Below are 18,274 nucleotides of genomic sequence, written 5' to 3' on the forward strand. Positions count from 1 at the left end.
CTCCAGGCTCGGGGGTGGGGAGGTGGCCCTGGGCGCCATCCGTGGGTGTAGTCTAACTCTTGCTTGTTTCTTTCTGTGTTAGGTATGGGAGGGCCCAACATGCCCCCCCCAGGCCCCTCAGGCGTGCCTCCTGGGATGCCAGGGCAGCCCCCCGGAGGGCCCCCCAAGCCCTGGCCTGAAGGTGAGTCTGCTTCTCTCTCTCTGCGCCCTGTCTGTGCTCTGCCTCCCTGTCATGAGCCTGGTGAGGGGGGAGGGCCCAGGATAGTCAACCCAAATGGGACCCGTGCCCTCTGCTCTCCTCTGGCTCACCCGTCCCTGGTCAGTCCCGGAGGCTGCGGTTTGGGTCCACTCCACGATTCCAGAATATCCTGGGGTCTTAAACCAGTAAGAAGAGCAGAGTGAGTGCGCGGTGGGGGAGCCCCCCCCCCCGAAGCCCTGCCTGTGGGAGGCAGACAGGGTGACTGTGGCCTCTGCTGATTACCCCCTCCAGCCCCGTGTGGTGCACCTGGGCCGTATTTCAGGGTTGAGACTGGGGGTGGGGCTGTGTGGACTTGTCCCTGCCGTCTCGGAGCCTGAGGCTCATCAATGGGCATGGAGAGCCTGCCGCGCGGCTGGAGCTCACCTGGGGCTCACCTGGGACTGGGGTGCGGGGCCTCAGCGTGGGTCTGCGGGGGGCCTGCTCCCAGGGCATCTGGGGAGCTGTGGGTAGTGCCACAGCCCTTAGGACAGCCTCTTCCCACGCACCCACTCCTGTCATGAAGCTGAAAGCAGAGGAGGCCAGGGCGAGGCAACCACAGGGACGGGCAGCACAGCCCCCTGCCCGCACTGCACGGGGCGGCCGTGCCCGGGCTGCTCCGGCTGCTGTCTCAGTCAGAGCTGGGCTGCTGTGTCTCTGGAGCTGACATCCCGTGTGTGCGCACAGGCAGGAGTCTCTGTCCCCCGGGCGGTGCGGTGCCCTGTGGACTTGGCGTTTCCCCCGCACCGGACGCTGAGCCCACACCTGCCTTCCCCAGGACCCATGGCGAATGCTGCTGCCCCCACGAGCACCCCTCAGAAGCTGATCCCCCCGCAGCCCACGGGCCGCCCCTCACCCGCGCCCCCCGCCGTCCCGCCCGCCGCCTCGCCCGTGATGCCGCCCCAGACGCAGTCGCCGGGGCAGCCGGCGCAGCCGGCCCCCATGGTGCCGCTGCACCAGAAGCAGAGCCGCATCACCCCCATCCAGAAGCCCAGGGGCCTGGACCCCGTGGAGATCCTGCAGGAGCGGGAGTACAGGTGAGGTGCGGCTGAAGGCCATGGGCATGGCGCCGCGTCCCCCGGGTGTGCTGTGTCTGCCGCGGGCAGGTGCGGGCTGTGCAGCGGGGGCTGTGCCCACCGTCCCTGGCCTGCGGCCTCGCTCCCTCTCCGTCCTTTGTCCTGGATGTGCAGTGTTCCGGCTCGGGCTCTGCCGCCATCTGTGGGGCCGGGCCCCTGGCCGACTGGACAGGGTGGCTTCCTCTTCCTGTTAGGTCAGTGTCATGATAGGCACTTGCATAGGTCGCGTGTCATGCACATGCGTGTCAGTGTCAGTCCCCGATAGTCCTGGAGTGCTGGGGGCCCTGCTGTAGGAGGGGCGGAGCCGTGCTGTTACCTGCCCTCCGAGCAGTAGCCTGGCAAGCTGTGCGCTGGCCCCTCTCAACTTTCCACAGCAAGCCCCCTCGGCACTGGCACACGCAGGTCGGAAATACCCACTCTGCACCGCGGGGGCCTGGATCCCTCCCCGAGGGTCCCCCACCTCCCCGTCTCGTTCCGGGTGTTTATGGTGCACTTCCTCCCTGGTGTAGAAGCATGAGCTCCCCAGGGTAGGCCTGGGCCTCCTTCACTGTTTACCTCCAGCCCTGCTTGTTGAGTCTGCCCGCGCCTTCGGGGCCTGACCCGTCCCCTGCACCTGCCCCCACCAGACCTGGCAGCCCCTGGAGCACTGCTCACCTGCCCACCTCCCCACCGCCCCACCTGCCCCTGCAGCCCTGCCAGCAGCCACAGGCCTGACTGCCCTGTCTGCTCTGGGAATGCTTTTTCTCTTTAGCCCTCGCCCAACACTGACCTCGCCCAGCCCGCTCTTGCTCTTTGCATTTGATTAACTTGTCAGACTCCTTCCTGCCCCAGGGTCCTGGCCCAGTGCAGCCCTGGCCCTCCTTGTGGCCACTTGGGCCACACCTGAGCTCACCTCCTGGAGACCTCTCCCCACAGCCCTGCAGCTTGGTGGCTGCTTGGATTTTCAGCCCCCTCTAGGGCCCAGTGTCCTATGAGGCTTCGCATCTGAAACAGTAGCTGGTGCACAGTAGGTGCTCAGTCAAGGGTGAGACAGAGGAAGAGGACCCCCCTGTTGACCTCCAGTGAGCCCGGGACGGTGGCACCCAGGGCCTGGGGTGAACAGATGGGGCCCCTGAGGCCCACGGCCACTCCTCCCGGCCTGCGGGGGCGGGGCCTCGGGCCTCCTGACCGGAGGTTGGCTCCCACTGCTGAGACTCCAGGGCTCAGGGCTGCGGCCTAGGATGCGTCCTTGGGAGGCTGCCCAGGGCTTCCTAGGCAGGGCCCTGCAGAGGGGCCGCCTTCTCACTGCCTCTCCCCGCCCCAGGCTGCAGGCTCGCATCGCACACCGAATCCAGGAACTTGAAAACCTCCCCGGGTCCTTGGCCGGGGATCTGCGAACCAAAGCGACCATTGAGCTCAAGGCCCTCAGGCTGCTGAACTTCCAGAGACAGGTGGGCTGAGTGCTGGGGCTGCTCCCTGGGGGCTGGGGCTGCTCCCTGAGTGCTGGGGCTGCTCCCTGGGGGCTGGGGCTGCTCCCTGAGTGCTGGGGCTGCTCCCTGAGTGCTGGGGGCTGCTCCCTGGGGGCTGGGGCTGCTCCCTGAGCACTGGGGCTGCTCCCTGGGGGCTGGGGCTGCTCCCTGGGGGCTGGGGCTGCTCCCTGAGGGCTGGGGTGCTGCTCCCTGGGGGCTGGGGCTGCTCCCTGGGGGCTGGGGCTGCTCCCTGAGCACTGGGGCTGCTCCCTGGGGGCTGGGGGCTGCTCCCTGAGGGCTGGGGTGCTGCTCCCTGAGCGCTGGGGCTGCTCCCTGGGGGCTGGGGCTGCTCCCTGGGGGCTGGGGCTGCTCCCTGAGCGCTGGGGCTGCTCCCTGGGGGCTGGGGCTGCTCCCTGGGGGCTGGGGGCTGCTCCCTGAGGGCTGGGGTGCTGCTCCCTGAGCGCTGGGGCTGCTCCCTGAGTGCTGGGGCTGCTCCCTGGGGGCCGGGGCTGCTCCCTGAGTGCTGGGGGGCTGCTCCCTGAGCGCTGGGGCTGCTCCCTGGGGGCTGGGGCTGCTCCCTGGGGGCTGGGGCTGCTCCCTGGGCGCTGGGGTGCTGCTCCCTGAGCGCTGGGGCTGCTCCCTGAGTGCTGGGGCTGCTCCCTGGGGGCTGGGGCTGCTCCCTGAGGGCTGGGGTGCTGCTCCCTGAGTGCTGGGTGCTGCTCCCTGAGTGCTGGGTGCTGCTCCCTGGGGGCTGGGGGATGCTCCCTGAGTGCTGGGTGCTGCTCCCTGAGTGCTGGGGCTGCTCCCTGAGTGCTGGGGCTGCTCCCTGAGTGCTGGGGTGCTGCTCCCTGAGTGCTGGGTGCTGCTCCCTGGGGGCCGGGGCTGCTCCCTGGGGGCCGGGGCTGCTCCCTGGGGGCTGGGGGCTGCTCCCTGGGGGCTGGGGCTGCTCCCTGAGTGCTGGGGCGCTGCTCCCTGGGGGCTGGGGGCTGCTCCCTGAGGGCTGGGGCTGCTCCCTGAGTGCTGGGGCTGCTCCCTGAGTGCTGGGGCTGCTCCCTGGGGGCTGGGGCTGCTCCCTGAGTGCTGGGGCGCTGCTCCCTGGGGGCTGGGGGCTGCTCCCTGGGGGCTGGGGCTGCTCCCTGGGGGCCGGGGCTGCTCCCTGGGGGCTGGGGCTGCTCCCTGAGGGCTGGGGCTGCTCCCTGGGGGCTGGGGCTGCTCCCTGAGTGCTGGGGCGCTGCTCCCTGGGGGCTGGGGGCTGCTCCCTGGGGTCTGGGGCTGCTCCCTGAGTGCTGGGGCTGCTCCCTGAGTGCTGGGGCTGCTCCCTGGGGGCTGGGGCTGCTCCCTGAGTGCTGGGGGCTGCTCCCTGAGTGCTGGGGCGCTGCTCCCTGGGGGCTGGGGCTGCTCCCTGAGTGCTGGGGCTGCTCCCTGGGGGCTGGGGCTGCTCCCTGAGGGCTGGGGCTGCTCCCTGAGTGCTGGGGCTGCTCCCTGGGGGCTGGGGGCTGCTCCCTGAGGGCTGGGGCTGCTCCCTGAGTGCTGGGGCTGCTCCCTGAGTGCTGGGTGCTGCTCCCTGGGGGCTGGGGCTGCTCCCTGGGCGCTGGGGCGCTGCTCCCTGGCCATTCGCACGTGTGCGCACACTCACACTCACGCACGGGCGCTGTTGGTCCCCTGTGCCTGCCCTGCGGCCCAGTGGGTGGTGGGAGGGGTTGCCCTTGAGGCTTTCCCTAAGCGGGGGCTTCCCTCTGGCACGGTTGCCCGGTGGGGGATGAGACTCGAGCGGCCCCTCTCCAAGGGGTGCTGTCTTCTGGGGGTCCGTAAGGACCTCTGTGTGTTGTGGGAGGCCCACTGCAGGCTTGAGGCACGCCAGGGCCCTCTGCTGGGCTCCAGATGGTCATTGCTCCGTGCCGCCTGCCGGTGGCTCCTGCCATCCGCTCTCTGCATACAGATCGGTGCCTGAGCATCTTTTTAGAGATGACCCGGAATGGGCGTTGAGCCCAGCACCTCCCACGTCGGGTGCTGGGGTTCCTTCTCCCACGTCCTGCTGATGCGGGCCCCGAGGGGCATCAGTGACGGACTCACAGTCCGGTCTCAGGTGCCGTCGTTCTGGGAGTGAGCCGGCGGGGTGGGGCTGTTGGTCTCGGAGGCGGCAGCACCGGCGTGGCGTGGCGTGGCGTGGTGTGGCGTGCACGGTGCCAGCGTCTCCTGTTCCTCCCGAAGCTGCGCCAGGAGGTGGTGGTGTGCATGCGGAGGGACACAGCGCTGGAGACGGCGCTGAACGCCAAGGCCTACAAGCGCAGCAAGCGCCAGTCCCTGCGCGAGGCGCGCATCACCGAGAAGCTGGAGAAGCAGCAGAAGATCGAGCAGGAGCGCAAGCGGCGCCAGAAGCACCAGGTGCGTCCCGGCCGGCGCCCCCGCGCCGCGCGCGGCCTCGTCTCGGCTGTGACGGTCGCCCCTGTCTGCCGAGTTAGCTTTGTGTTGGTAAAAATTACCGCACGTTGGTGTGTGTTTAGGTACTGCTGAAACACGGCAGATGTCAACCTTGTATTCCATCTCAGCCTGTCCCCCGTTCCCCTGTTTGGGCACACATAGCATATTTTACAGCTCTCAGAATTTAAAAAAAAAAATCCCGCTAGAACAGGCGTTCTTGGCCCTCCAGGTTTTCTGGACTGATCTTGGACATATTCTTACAATATGCACTGGGTTTTGTCAGGACACGGGGCCGGGCCTCCTAGCAGGCAGCGGCACAGTCTCGCTGCGCTTACGTCTCGATGAGCGCGTGGTCCTCCTCGGGGGAGCGCCCTTGCCAGTGGCGTCCCCCGAGCGGTCAGCGCCCCCTTGGCGTCACCCACAGGAGTACCTCAACAGCATCCTGCAGCACGCCAAGGACTTCAAGGAGTACCACAGATCCGTCACGGGCAAGATCCAGAAGCTCACCAAGGCGGTGGCCACGTACCACGCCAACACGGAGCGGGAGCAGAAGAAGGAGAACGAGCGGATCGAGAAGGAGCGCATGCGCAGGCTCATGGTGCGTCCCGGCCCCCAGCGCGGCCCGCTCAGCTGGCTCGCGCCCGGTCCAGTAGGGGCTGGGTGAGAGGTGGGCAAAGGGGAAAACAGGCGTGGGTTGGGGGCAGAGACCCCTGCCTCAGACCTGACCACGAAGGGGCCACGGGACCCAGGCCCGTCGGCTGCCCTGCACATTGGGTCAGGGGGCACAGGGGGAGCAGTGGAGACCCCCCAGTAGTCTGTTGGGCCGTGGGGGAAGAGGGCGCTGCAGGAGACGGAACTCGGCCCCTGCCCTCCTGGGCTTCAGATAGCCCAGGTGAAACACAGGAGGGGGTTTTATGTGAAGATGAGTGCAGGGAAGGGCAGGACTCAGGCAAGGGCGTGGGGTGGACAGGAGGCCTCACCACCAGAGGCCTGCAGGGCAGGCGTGACCCAGGGTGCACGGTCTGGGGACAGGAGGGTGGCAGCATGCTGCATGTGGCGTCCAGCAAGTGCCTCGGGTCCCAGGCCCCCGAGATGGGAGGTCCGAGCACCTCGTGTGGGGCAGGTGGATCCCCACGGCCTGCCAGGAGGGCTCTGGGCCCGAGGGCGCCCCTGCCGAGGTGTGGCAGTGCTGTCGTGTGGACCAGCTGGAGGAAGGGCTGGATTTGGGGGTGTGTCTCATGGACGGAGAAGGCGGGACTTGGGGCCTTTGCGGTGGCTCCTTGCAGGGCCCTCAGGTGCTGGCATTGAGGTGATCGTGAGGCGAGTCTAGCGGTGCACCCGGCCCGGCCCTGGCTCGGGACAGCCCGGGAGGGGCTCTGGCTCTGGGTGTGCCTGCCGGGGTGGGGGGGCCGCGTGCCCACTGCTCACCGCCTCGCTCTCGCAGGCCGAGGACGAGGAGGGGTACCGCAAGCTCATCGACCAGAAAAAGGACAAGCGCCTGGCCTACCTCCTGCAGCAGACGGACGAGTACGTGGCCAACCTCACAGAGCTGGTGCGCCAGCACAAGGCCGCCCAGGTGGCCAAAGAGAAGAAGAAGAAGAAGAAGAAGAAGGTACGCCAGGACCCGGGCGGGCGGTGCCCCCCGCTGCAGGCCAGGACAGGGCCTGACTGTCTGCTTCTACTTGCAGAAGGCAGAGAACGCAGAGGGGCAGACGGCGGCCATTGGTCCGGATGGCGAGGTGAGGAGGGGTGTCCCGTGGGCCCCCGGCTGCTCGATCAGGTCTGTGCCACCCTGCAGACCTGCTGCTGTGCGCATGCTGCCTCGCGGTGCCGGCGCTTGGTCGCAGGCCTGGGCGGGAGGTCGGGAGCAGCCTGGAGGCTTGCTGTGTGGCCTTGCCCAGGTTCCCACGGTCACCTGCACCCGTGTCCCAGAGTGGAGCCCATGCAGTTCCGTGACGCGCAGACCTCATGCTGAGGCTTTGCCAGGTGTCCCCCAACTCCCCCACTGCAGCAGAGAGCCGGCTTGCAGCTGCTGGGGCCCTCAGGCCGCGTGGGTCCAGTGGCCCCTCGCTTTTTCTTGTCCGTGTTGACCTTGGCGTTTGGATGTGCAGGCGTCTGACCATTCCCTCGTGCACACGTTTTTGGGCAGGAGACCTCAGAGTGACCCCGTGTCCTTCACGTGGGGGGTGCATGATGCAGGTCGTGAGGTCACTGCTGATGGCGTCCTTGGCCCTCAGTGCCTGCCGAAGGCGTTTCCTGTTGCAGTGGTCAGGAGCCCTGCAGGCCGGGCTGGAGGCCCGCGCGTGGTGGCTCCTCATGCGCCTGCCCACTCAGCCTCCGTCCTGAGCGCAGTGGTGGCCCTCACTCCCGTCAGCCTTCTGCACTTCCCTCTTGCTGTCTCTTCTCCCCGATTGGTCGGGGGTCATAGGCTGCTAATCCTTTTTTTTTTTTTTTTTTCAAGATGTATTTATTTATTTGAAAGGCAGTTAGAGAGACAGATGCAGAGAGAGAGAAGTCTTCCACCCATTGGTTCACTCCCCAAAATGGTCACAACAGCCAGGGCTGGGCCAGACCAAAGAGCCAGGAGCCAGGATCTCCTTCCTGGTCTCCCTCGTGGGTGCGGGGCCCAGGAACTGGGGCCGTCTTCTGCTCTCCAGGCGCATTAGCAGGGAGGTGGACTGGAAGTGGAGCAGCTGGGACTCGAACTGGAGTTCATATGGGATACTGTGCCACGTGCTGGCCCCTCTGAGTGTATTTCTGTGAGAAGCAGAGGCACAGAGGACTCCCGTCCGTCGGTTCACTCCCCCAGTGCCTGTGATGGCTGAGGGCAGGGGAGTGGCCAAAGCCAGGACCCTGGAACTCAGTGCAGGTCTCCCGCGTGGGTGGTAGGAGCCCAGCCGCGAGCCATCAGTCTGTCTCCCAAGACCGACATTAGCGCCAAGCTGGGAGTCGGGAGCTGGAGCTGGAACTCGCACTCAGGCCAGCGTGGTGTGCGGCATCTGCACTTCCACCTCAACTGCTGGGCCGAGCGCACACCCAGCTAATGGGTTCTTGCTTCCTTTATTTTATTTATTTATTTTAGGATTTATTTATTTTGAAAGAGTTACAGAGAAGGAGGGAGAGAGGTATCTTCCATCTGCTGGTTCACTCCCCAGATGACAGCAACAGCTGGGGCTGGGCCAGGCCAAAGCCAGGAGCCTGGAGCTCCATCTGGGTCCCCGCTGTGGGTGCAGGGCCCCAAGCACTTGGGGCGTCTTTCACTGCTTTCCTAAATGCCTCAGCAGAGAGCTGGATCGGAAGTGGAGCAGCCAGGACTTGAGCCGGTGCCCACTCAGGGTGCCAGCTTCCCCGGCGGTGGCTTTACCTGCTGTGCTGCCGTGAGGTCAGCCCTATTCCCTCCCTCCCTCTCTCTCCCTTTCCCTCTCTCTCCCTTCCTTTTTGCATTGAATGCTACTTCTCCTCTGGCCCCTGCCCAGGGTGGGGGTGCCAGCTCCTCGGCCGCCCTTGAGCACTGCCTCCCTCTCCAGCTCCTCACTGCTTTCCTTGCCCAAGCCCTGGGCCGCCATTGCCTCGGGGAGTCCTGGTTTCTTTTATTGGAGAAGAACATTTAGAAACCAAGATGTGGCTGGGTGTGACCACGGCTGGGGGACATCGCTGCTTCCAGGCGCTCCAAGCCAGTGGGTCTAGGAAGTAGGTTATGGCACCTTGCGCCCGCGTTGCCAGTGACGTGTGCCGCTGTCCCCCAGGACCTGTGCCTGCGCCGGCCCCACCCTCACCCAGGTACCCTGTGCGGTATTCACAGAGAACCCACCTACATCCTCCAGTATGTGGGGCCGTCTGCGTAGCTGTCGCTCATGACGCCTAATGCGTGAATGCTACGTGGAATACTGGCCGTGCTGCACAGTCGAGGGACCGCTGGCCAGAATGCAGGTCGTGCGTGTGCGGGCGGACGCGGCTGTTTCTCAGATCGACTGATGTACGGTTGCTTGTCTGTGAACGTAGAACCCGGCAGCGTGGTGGCGGCCGCGTTAGAGATCTGGAGGTCGCACGGCTCTCACAGTAGAGTCCGTCTCCTCAGGGTCATTTCTCGTCTCCCTCTGCATGTCTCTCACATCAGGAGCCTGCACCATCAGCCGGGGTCCAGGATTGGTTTGCTTGTGCGCTTAGTCCTGGACACAGGAAGTGCCTTTGGGGCCGCACAGCTCAGCCACTGTTGGTTGATAGCTCCTCCCGCCGAGGCTGGGTGCTCCTGGTTCTGAGCTCAGGAGGCTCCGGAAGGGGTCTCCCTTCCTACCTGCCTCCGTGCTCCGCTCGGTGCAGCCTGGGCCCCCCACCCCCACCCCCATGCTGATGGGTTTTATGTATTCACTCATCACGGATTTAGATTGAGACACAAGCCTGGTTCCAAAACTCAGAACTGTGCAGTGTGGGCCACCCGAGAGGGGCTCTGTGCCGCCGGCCTGTCTTCCGCATCGTTCCTGCCCGCCCCTGTGGGAGGGAAGGTGTGAGATGTGGAAGGAGGAGGTGTCTCCCGCGCGTGTGCTGGCCAGGCGAGGTGGCAGCAGGGTCTGTCCCCCTGAGCTCCTTGGCCTGCTTTTTTTTTTTTTTTTTTTTTTTGTAAGATTATTTATTTGAGTTGTAGAGTTACCGAGGCAGAGAGAAAGTCTTCCATCTATCTGCTGGCTCAATCCCCAAATGGCCACAACAGCTGGAGTTGGGCCGATCTGAAGCCAGGAGCTTCATCCAGGTCTCCCAAGTACTTGGGCCATCTTCAGCTGCTTTCCTAGGCCATTAGCAAGGAGCTGGATTGGAAAAAGAGCAGCTGGGATTCGAACCGGCGCCCCTGTGGGATGCTTGGCGCTGCAGGCGGCTTTAGCCCACTGCACCCCTGCGCCTGCCCCGTGCCCTCTGTTTTGTAACGTCGCTGCCGTAGGGTGGCTGCCGCTAGCGTATTGAATGTGATAATCCTGAAGGAAGGCTTCGTCGCCAGCCATGAAACCGGCTCCCTCGTGGCCTGCACAGGTCCCTGGCTGGGCTTCACCTCCTGGTTTGCTGGAGCCGTCCGGGCCCACCTGACCCAGTGAGGCCCCCACCGGGTGCTTCCCCCGCCAGGCCGGGCGTCCTCTCTTCCCGTGGCATGCTGACAGGCGTGGAGTGAGCGCGCCATTCCGTCCGTGGCCGTGGAGCTGGTGTCCTCCGCTGGCGCACCTGCTGTGGGAAGCATCCGAGGACCTCACGTTCTGCTGCTGCCGTGTCCCAGGGTGTCCCAGACTTCCCTTCTGCCCTGCTGGGGCCTGGGGTCCGGGGGCCCAAGGGAGCTGGCAGCAGGGTCAGTTCCTGGCAACAGGGGCGTCCTCCACACTGGAGCACTGTTGTCATCACGAGGAGCCCACCCTCAGGCCCTCCTCTGACCCCTCCGAGGGGCGTCGTGTTGGAGGTCAGGGCCTCTAACCTGTTAGTGGCCGGGCCCCTCCGGGGGGCTTCGTGTTGGAGGTCAGGGCCTCTAACCTGTTAGTGGCCGGGCCCCTCCGGGGGGCTTCGTGTTGGAGGTCAGGGCCTCTAACCTGTTACTGGCCGGGCCCCTCCGGGGGGCGTCGTGTTGGAGGTCAGGGCCTCTAACCTGTTACTGGCCGGGCCCCTCCGAGGGGCGAGGGGCTTCGTGTTGGAGGTCAGGGCCTCTAACCTGTTAGTGGTCGGGCCCCTCTGAGGGGCGTCGTGTTGGAGGTCAGGGCCTCTAACCTGTTAGTGGCCGGGCCCCTCCGAGGGGCGTCGCGTTGGAGGTCAGGGCCTCTAACCTGTTAGTGGTCGGGCCCCTCTTAAGGGCGTCGCGTTGGAGGTCAGGGCCTCTAACCTGTTAGTGGTCGGGCCCCTCTTAAGGGCGTCATGTTGGAGGTCAGGGCCTCAGTGTATAGATTTGGGGATGCAGAATTCGGTCCGTAGCAGATGCACAGGTTCCCGGGGGGCCAGAGTCCCAGGGGGAATGGCTGGGCCAGGTAACCCGGACACATCTGTATCTGCAGCAGCCTTTTCGTTGATGTAGCGATTTTACACCTGAGGGGGCTCCAGAAATCACGTGGGAAAATGCAGAGAAGGTAAGTTTTTTGTGGCATGAAGAATCGCGAATTCCATGCATAGTTTCTTCATAATGCGCAGTTTTTGTGAACTCTTTAAAGATCCTTGTTATATGTGGATACTAGAATTTTTTAAAAAAAGATTTGAAAGAATTTACAGAGAAGGAGAGGCAGAAGCAGAGTGAGAGGGAGGGAAGGAGAGAGGGAGAGACAGAGAGGTGTCTTCTAGCCGCTGGGTCACTCCCCAAATGGCCACAACAGCCAGGGCTGGGCCAGGCTGCAGCCAGGAGCTCCATCCGGGTCTCCCACATGGTTGCAGGGGCCCAAGGACTTTTGTCATTCTCCGCTGCTTCCCTGGGTACATGAGCAGGGAGCTGAGCTGGAAGTGGAGCAGCCGGCTCACGAACCACTGCACACAGGCGGCGGCTTTAGCTGCTGCAGCACAGCGCTGGCCCCATCAGGGAACCTTGCGAGTGCCCCTCTATGAGGGCCAGTGGCGCTCAGGTGCACGTGTGCGGGCGTGGTGATCCGATCAGGGAACGTGCGTTTCCATCACCCCAGGCGTGGGGCGTCTCTGTCGGGGGAATGCTGGGCACTGTACCCCAGCCGTGTGCGGTGAAGGGTGCAGGGAGTTGTCACCCATGGTGGAGCCGCTGTGCTGCCCAACATTAAACCGACTGCATGGCCCTGCTGTGGCCATCCTCGTTCCGTCTGCGTCAAGTAATTTTTTAAAAACATTTGTTTCATGTACCTGAAAGGTAGAGTAAGAGAGAGGGAGAGACAGAGGTCTTCCATCTGCTGGCTCGCTCCCCATATGGCCGCAACAACCAGGACTGGACCAACCAGGTCGAAGCCAGGAGCCAGAGTCTTCTTGGTCTTCCACGTGGATGCAGGGGCCCAAGCACTTCGGCCATCCTCCGCTGTCTTCCCAGGCGCCTTAGCACCAATGGATCGGAAGAGGAGCAGCCGGGGCTCAAACCGGCACCCGTGTGGGATGTTGGCACGTGGCTTTACTTGCTTTGCCGCAATGCTGGCCCGTGACAAGAAATTTTATTGGAAATGTTCCGTTGAATCCTTGCGGAAGGTTGTGGCTGGCATGGAACTACTCCAAAGCCACTTGGGAGAGCTGGGGCCGGCCACTCCCGGAGCGTCGTTCAGGGCTCTGGAGGAGGTGGTGCAGCTGTGTGCGCCGGCCGCGTCGCTCGCCTGCTGCTGTCTTGGGCTTGGCTCTACTTTCGAATCTCCTTGGGCGCTTTCTGGAATCGGCAATGCCTGAACCTCACTCTGTAGCCGTTCCCAGAATCCTGGGCTGCTGGAAGCCCCTGACTGAGGAAGCTGAGGGGCCCATGGATGGGCCAGGGACGGCAGCAGCCCGCAGGTGGGCAGCACTGCAGTGAGCTGTCGGCTGCGTGGAGGCGACCTCGCGGCTCCCAGCCCTGCTGACGGGGAGCACACAGACACCAAGGCTTAAACCAGAAGTCTTCGCCAGTAAATTTTATTTTCTTAGTGTTTTTATTTTTATTTTTTTCAAAGATTTATTCATTCACTTGAAAGTTAGAGCTACACAGAGAGAGAAGGAGAGGCAGAGAGAGAGAGGTCTTCCATCCGCTGGTTCACGCCCCAACTGGCCACAACGGCTGGAGCTGCACAGATCCAAAGCCAGGAGCCAAGAGCCTCCCCAGGTCCTCCCACGAGTGTGCAGGGGCCCAAGGACCTGGGCCATCTTCCATTGCTCTCCCAGGCCATAGCAGAGAGCTGGATCAGAAGTGGAGCAGCTGGGTCTCGAACCAACACCCATATGGGATGTGGGCACTGCAGGCGGCGGCTCTACCTGCTACGCCACAGCGCCGCCCTGTGTTTGTTTTTGTATATCTGGAAGGTAGAGATGGAGACAGCTCCCATCTGCTGGTTCGCGCCTCAGATGCTTGCAGTAGCAGGCGCTGGCCAGGCCAAATGAAGCCATAATAGGGAACCCAAAATGGATCCCCCTGGCGGGTGGCAGGCACCACGCACTTGAGCCATGGCCTGCTGCCTCCCAGGGTGTGTGTGAGCAGGAAGTGGGACTGAAGCAGAGCTGGACTCGGCCTCAGGCTCTGCATTGTGGACTGCCTGTGCCCCACGTTGTTGTGTCAGAACCACTGTGTCAAAAGCCCTCCCCAGTCCCGGAAATGAGAGGGAGACGCCTGTCCTCAGTTGGTCTTACGAGGAATTCGGTACTGGTCACCCAGCAGACCATGTTTTGTGTGCGATGTCTCTGTGAGCTGCTTATGGGAGAATGAGGACCCTCAGTGAAGCCCCCAAGCACGGCACCAGGAGGAATGCTGGGGGCAGAGTGAACTGTGGGTCGCGTGTGCAGGAACGAGGGAGGCAGCGCAGGTGCCTTTAGTCCTCGCCGCTTAGCGTGGTTGATCAGGGAGAGTGCCCGGGCACGCCTGTGGAGAGAGCAGCCTTCCGGCTCGGGGGCGGGGGCGGGGGGCGCACTTCATGCTCTGCGTGTCACCTGTTTGGAAGTTAAACTGCTCCTGTCAGGCCAGAGCAGCGTCTGTGGCTCGGATAAGTGGGCGTGTGGTTTTACCAAATTGTTGACACCCAGAGTCCGCCGGTGTCGGCGAGCATGGGTCCCACAACTGTGGGTGCTGCAGCCTTTTCTGGATCGGGCCTGGCATCTGCACATGGCCTCCCTAGGCGACTGATGCTGCCGATGCAGTGCTGGGTTTGCGGGGGGAGGGAGGGCCCGGGCTGACCGCGCTCCACCGCACTCGGCATCGCCAGCCACGTGTCCTGCCCGTTGCTGACTATCTCCTGGGGGCCTGAGGTGTGGGGGCCACAGGACAGCATGGCACCTCACTGGAGTAACTGTTTTCCAGCCTCTGGACGAGACCAGCCAGATGAGCGACCTCCCGGTCAAGGTGATCCACGTGGAGAGCGGGAAGATCCTCACGGGCACCGACGCCCCCAAGGCCGGGCAGCTGGAAGCCTGGCTCGAGATGAACCCAGGGTGAGCGTCTGCTGCGTTGTCGGGTGCGGGGTGCCCCGCCGTGGTTTCCCCGCCGTTCGGACGTCAGGCTGATTGCTGGGGGGAGGCGTCCGGCCGGCGCCAGGAGCTCTCTGCTAAATCGCGAATGTTTCCCCAGGTACGAAGTCGCTCCGAGGTCTGACAGTGAGGAAAGCTCAGAGGAGGAGGAGGAGGAGGTAAGGGTCCCTCCCCGTGTGTGTCCGTCACTGTGTCGCTCTCACCCCTCTGCTGGGGGCTGGGGCTGGGGGCGGGACCGTCCCAGACGCCACCTCTCGCGTGTGACTGTCTGTCACAAGTGAAGTGAGACGGGACGTGTGCATCCTGGGCCATCCTGGGCCGTCAGCCACATTTCAGGGCTGGGCTCCCCGCCAGTGTCAGTGCCTTGATGCCTCTGGTCAGCTGCGAGAGCCTGTCTGATGGCAGCGTGCTGTGCCGTGGAGCTGTCTTGGTTTCCTTGGGGGTCCCCTGGGCTCCTGCGGTTTCAGCGTTTTCCTCTCTGGCCGTCTGCAGTGTACAGGCGTATCCGTGTACTCCGTGCTGAGATTCTGATGGGGGCAGATGGGACACCCCAATTCCTATAGCACTCGCTAGTGTGCTGCTTAAGAAACTACACTCCATGGCCGGCGCCGTGGCTCAATAGGCTAATCCTCCACCTTGCGGCGCCGGCACACCGGGTTCTAGTCCCGGTCGGGGCGCCGGATTCTGTCCCGGTTGCCCCTCTTCCAGGCCAGCTCTCTGCTATGGCCAGGGAGTGCAGTGGAGGATGGCCCAGGTGCTTGGGCCCTGCACCCCATGGGAGACCAGGAGAAGCACCTGGATCCTGGCTCCTGCCATCGGATCAGCGCGGTGCGCCGGCTGCAGCGGCGGCCATTGGAGGGTGAACCAACGGCAAAAGGAAGACCTTTCTCTCTCTGTCTCTCTCACTGTCCACTCTGCCTGTCAAAAAAAAAAAAAAAAAAAAAAAAAAAAAGAAACTACACTCCATTTATTTACTTTCATTTTAAAATGCTATTTGAAATGCAGATTGACAGACAGGAGGAGACAAAGATCTTCCATCTGCTGGTCCACTCCCCAAATGGCCACAACAGCCAGGGCTGGGCCAGGCTGAAGCCAGGAACCTAGAACTCCATCCAGGTCTCTCTTCTGGCTGGCAGGGCCCAAGTAGTTGGACCATCTTCCCGCTGCTTTCCCGGGCACAACAGCAGGGAGTGGGAATCTGAAACGGCAGCCAGGACTCGAACTGACACACCGGTATGGGGTGCTGGCATCCCAGATCGGGGTTTAACCCACTGGGCCATAACACTGATCAAAGCATCCAGTTTTTTTGTTTGTTTGTTTGGTTTTTTTTTGTTTTGTTTTGTTTTTTGTTTTTTAATTTTATTTGACAAGTAGAGTTATAGACAGAGAGAGAGAGAGAAGTCTTCCTTCCGTTGGTTCACCCCCCAAATGGCTGCCATGGCCGGCGCTGCGCCGATCCAAAGCCAGGAGCTTCTTCCTGGTCTCCCATGCAGGTGCGGGGCCCAAGCACTTGGGCCATCCTCCACTGCCCTCTCAGGCCATAGCAGAGAGCTGGACTGGAAGAGGAGCAGCCAGGACTGGAACCTGGTGCTCATATGGGATGCCAGTGCCGCAGGTGGAGGATTAACCAAGTGAGCCACGGCGCTGGCTCCAGCGTCCAATTTTCACATCCAGTGCAGTTGACTGAGGGCCACTGTTCAGTTGCTACTTATTTGTAGACCACTAACACTTTTTTTTTTTTTTTGGTATTAGAGAGTCAGAGAAAGCTCCATTCTACTGGTTCCCTCCACAGATGGCCACAGTGGTCAAGGTTGGGCTGGTCCACGCTGATGCTGGGAGCCAGAAACTCAGTCTGTGTCTCCGACATGGGTGGCAGGGCCCAGGACTTGAGCTGTCACCTGCTGCCTCCCAGGGTCCGCATGAGCAGGAGCTGGAGACAGGAGTGGAGGCAGGACTTGAGTCTTATTCTAGTAGAGGGCGCAGGGATCGCGAGGCCGAACGCCTGCCCTGTTGTGATGTGTTTTCACTAGCTTTATTGAAGCCTGACTTGCACGCTGTGAAATACACTACTGGGAGTGTGCTGTCCTGATAGCTGGTGACTAGTCTATGTAGGGCTTCTGTTTGTGGGCTTCTTTAGAAGATTCGTTTCCTTATTTGAAAAACAGAGTTACAGAGAGGAAGAGGCAGAGAGAGGCCTTCTGTCCACTGGTTCACTCTCTAGATGGCTGCAGTGGCCAGAGCTGAGCCGATCCGATGACAGGAGCCAGGAGCTTCTTCCGGGTCTCCCATGCGGGTTCAGAGGCCCAAGCACTTGCGCCATCATCCACTGCGCTCCCTGGCCACAGCAGAGATCGGAAGTTGAGCAGCTGGGACTCGAACCGGCGCCCGTATGGGATGTGGGCACTGCAGGCGACAGCTTTCCCCACGTTGTGGGGTTTGCTACAGGTGGAGTCACATCAGACGTCTGGTGTTTCTCCTGTGTCTGAGGTCACCCCTGTTGCTGCGTGTCAGGAATTTGTCCCTCTGCTGGGGAGCAGCCGCTTTCTTGATCCCTTCCAGGTGACGGACGGACGCTCATGTGTTTGTGTCCCCGTCTCGTGCTGTCGCGAGTCCTGCTTCTGTGAGCATTGGCAGGCGTGTCTAGGTGTGGACTTAGGTGTTCATTTGTCTCGGGGGGATGCCTGGAGTGCAGTGGCTGGGTCGTACGTTTGTCTTTCTACGAAACCGCCCAGCTGTTTTCCGGGGGGCTGTACTGTTTCCCGGGCTCCAGTTTTTCCGTGCTCCCCAGCCCATCATCACTCCTTTAGTGGGGTGGCCTCCCTCTCACTGTGGCCTCCATTTGCATTTTCCTGTAATTGGAGGTGCTGGCCATCTCTCTTTTTTTTTTTTTTTTTTTTTTTTTTTGACAGGCAGAGTGGACAGTGAGAGAGACAGAGAGAAAGGTCTTCCTTTTGCCATTGGTTCACCCCCCTATGGCAGCTGTGGCCGGTGTTGTGCTGATCCAAAGCCATGAGCCAGGTGCCTCTCCTGGTCTCCCATGTGGGTGCAGGACCCAAGCACTTGGGCCATTCTCCACTGCCTTCCCGGGCCACAGCAGAGAGCTGGACTGGAAGAGGGGCAACCGGGACAGAATCCAGCACCGCAACCGGGACTAGAACCCGGGGTGCTGACGCCGCAGGCGGAGGATTAGCCTATTGAGCCGCGGCGCTGGCCTTTTTTTTTTTTTTTAATATTTTATTTATTATTTCTTTGAGAGGTAGAGTTATAGTCAGTGCGAGGGAGAGGCAGAGAGTAAGGTCTTCCATCTGCTGGTTCAGTCGCAAAATGGCTGCAACGGCTGGAGCAGAGCTGATCTAAAGCCAGGTGCTTCCTCCTGGTCTCCCACGCGGGTGCAGGGGCCCAAAGACTTGGGCCATCCTCCACTGCTTTCCCGGGCCATAGCAGAGAGCTGGATCGGAAGTGGAGCAGCCGGGACTGGAGCCGGCCCCCATATGGGATGCCAGCAAGCAGGCGGAGGGTTAACCTGTGCTACAGTGCTGGCCCCATGATCATCTTTCCATACACACATAGGCCCTATTCCTAGATCTTTGATTAAAATTGTTCAAGTGTTTTGCCCATGTTAATTGGGTTATTTCTTACTGCATTGTAGGAGTTCTCTATGGTTTAGATACTTGTCTTTTTTAAAAACTTTATTTTGGAAGGTAGAGACAAAGATACACATAAAGATTTATTTATTTATTATTTGAAATGGAGAGTTACAGAGAGGCAGAGAGAGAGGGAGGGAGGGAGGGAGGTCAGTCTTCATCCACTGGTTCACTCTGCAAATGACTGCAATGGCTGGAGCTGGGCCGATCTGAAGCCAGGAGCCAGGAGCTTCTTCCAGGTCTCCCACACAGGTACAGGGACCCAAGAACTTGGGCCGTCTTCCACTGCTTTCCCAGGCCACAGCAGAGAGCTGGATCAGAAACGTAGCAGCTGGGACTTGAACC

At 62.1% G+C, this 18,274-nt stretch overlaps 1 protein-coding gene across 22 annotated transcripts in view; it reads left to right on the forward strand.

The window, feature by feature from the left end:
- SMARCA4 (SWI/SNF related BAF chromatin remodeling complex subunit ATPase 4) overlaps window positions 1-18,274 on the forward strand; it is a 90,832-nt gene that overhangs the window by 18,664 nt on the left and 53,894 nt on the right. For 14 of the 22 annotated variants that reach the window (XM_089316452.1, XM_089316451.1, XM_070059118.2 and 11 more), the window contains 9 exons: window positions 83-181; window positions 1,014-1,272; window positions 2,615-2,741; window positions 4,971-5,144; window positions 5,605-5,778; window positions 6,625-6,792; window positions 6,869-6,919; window positions 14,119-14,249; window positions 14,386-14,443. In XM_089316452.1, the coding sequence (XP_089172578.1) occupies window positions 83-181; window positions 1,014-1,272; window positions 2,615-2,741; window positions 4,971-5,144; window positions 5,605-5,778; window positions 6,625-6,792; window positions 6,869-6,919; window positions 14,119-14,249; window positions 14,386-14,443 (1,241 nt within the window). The remainder of the gene's footprint in view (window positions 1-82; window positions 182-1,013; window positions 1,273-2,614; window positions 2,742-4,970; window positions 5,145-5,604; window positions 5,779-6,624; window positions 6,793-6,868; window positions 6,920-14,118; window positions 14,250-14,385; window positions 14,444-18,274) is intronic. The other 8 variants (XM_070059121.2, XM_089316450.1, XM_089316446.1 and 5 more) reach the window with 1 other exon arrangement.

Source organism: Oryctolagus cuniculus, chromosome 16 (assembly GCF_051225735.1).
Source record: "Oryctolagus cuniculus isolate XC-2025 breed Fujian yellow rabbit chromosome 16, ASM5122573v1, whole genome shotgun sequence".
In the NCBI taxonomy this organism is placed as follows: Eukaryota; Metazoa; Chordata; class Mammalia; order Lagomorpha; family Leporidae; genus Oryctolagus; species Oryctolagus cuniculus.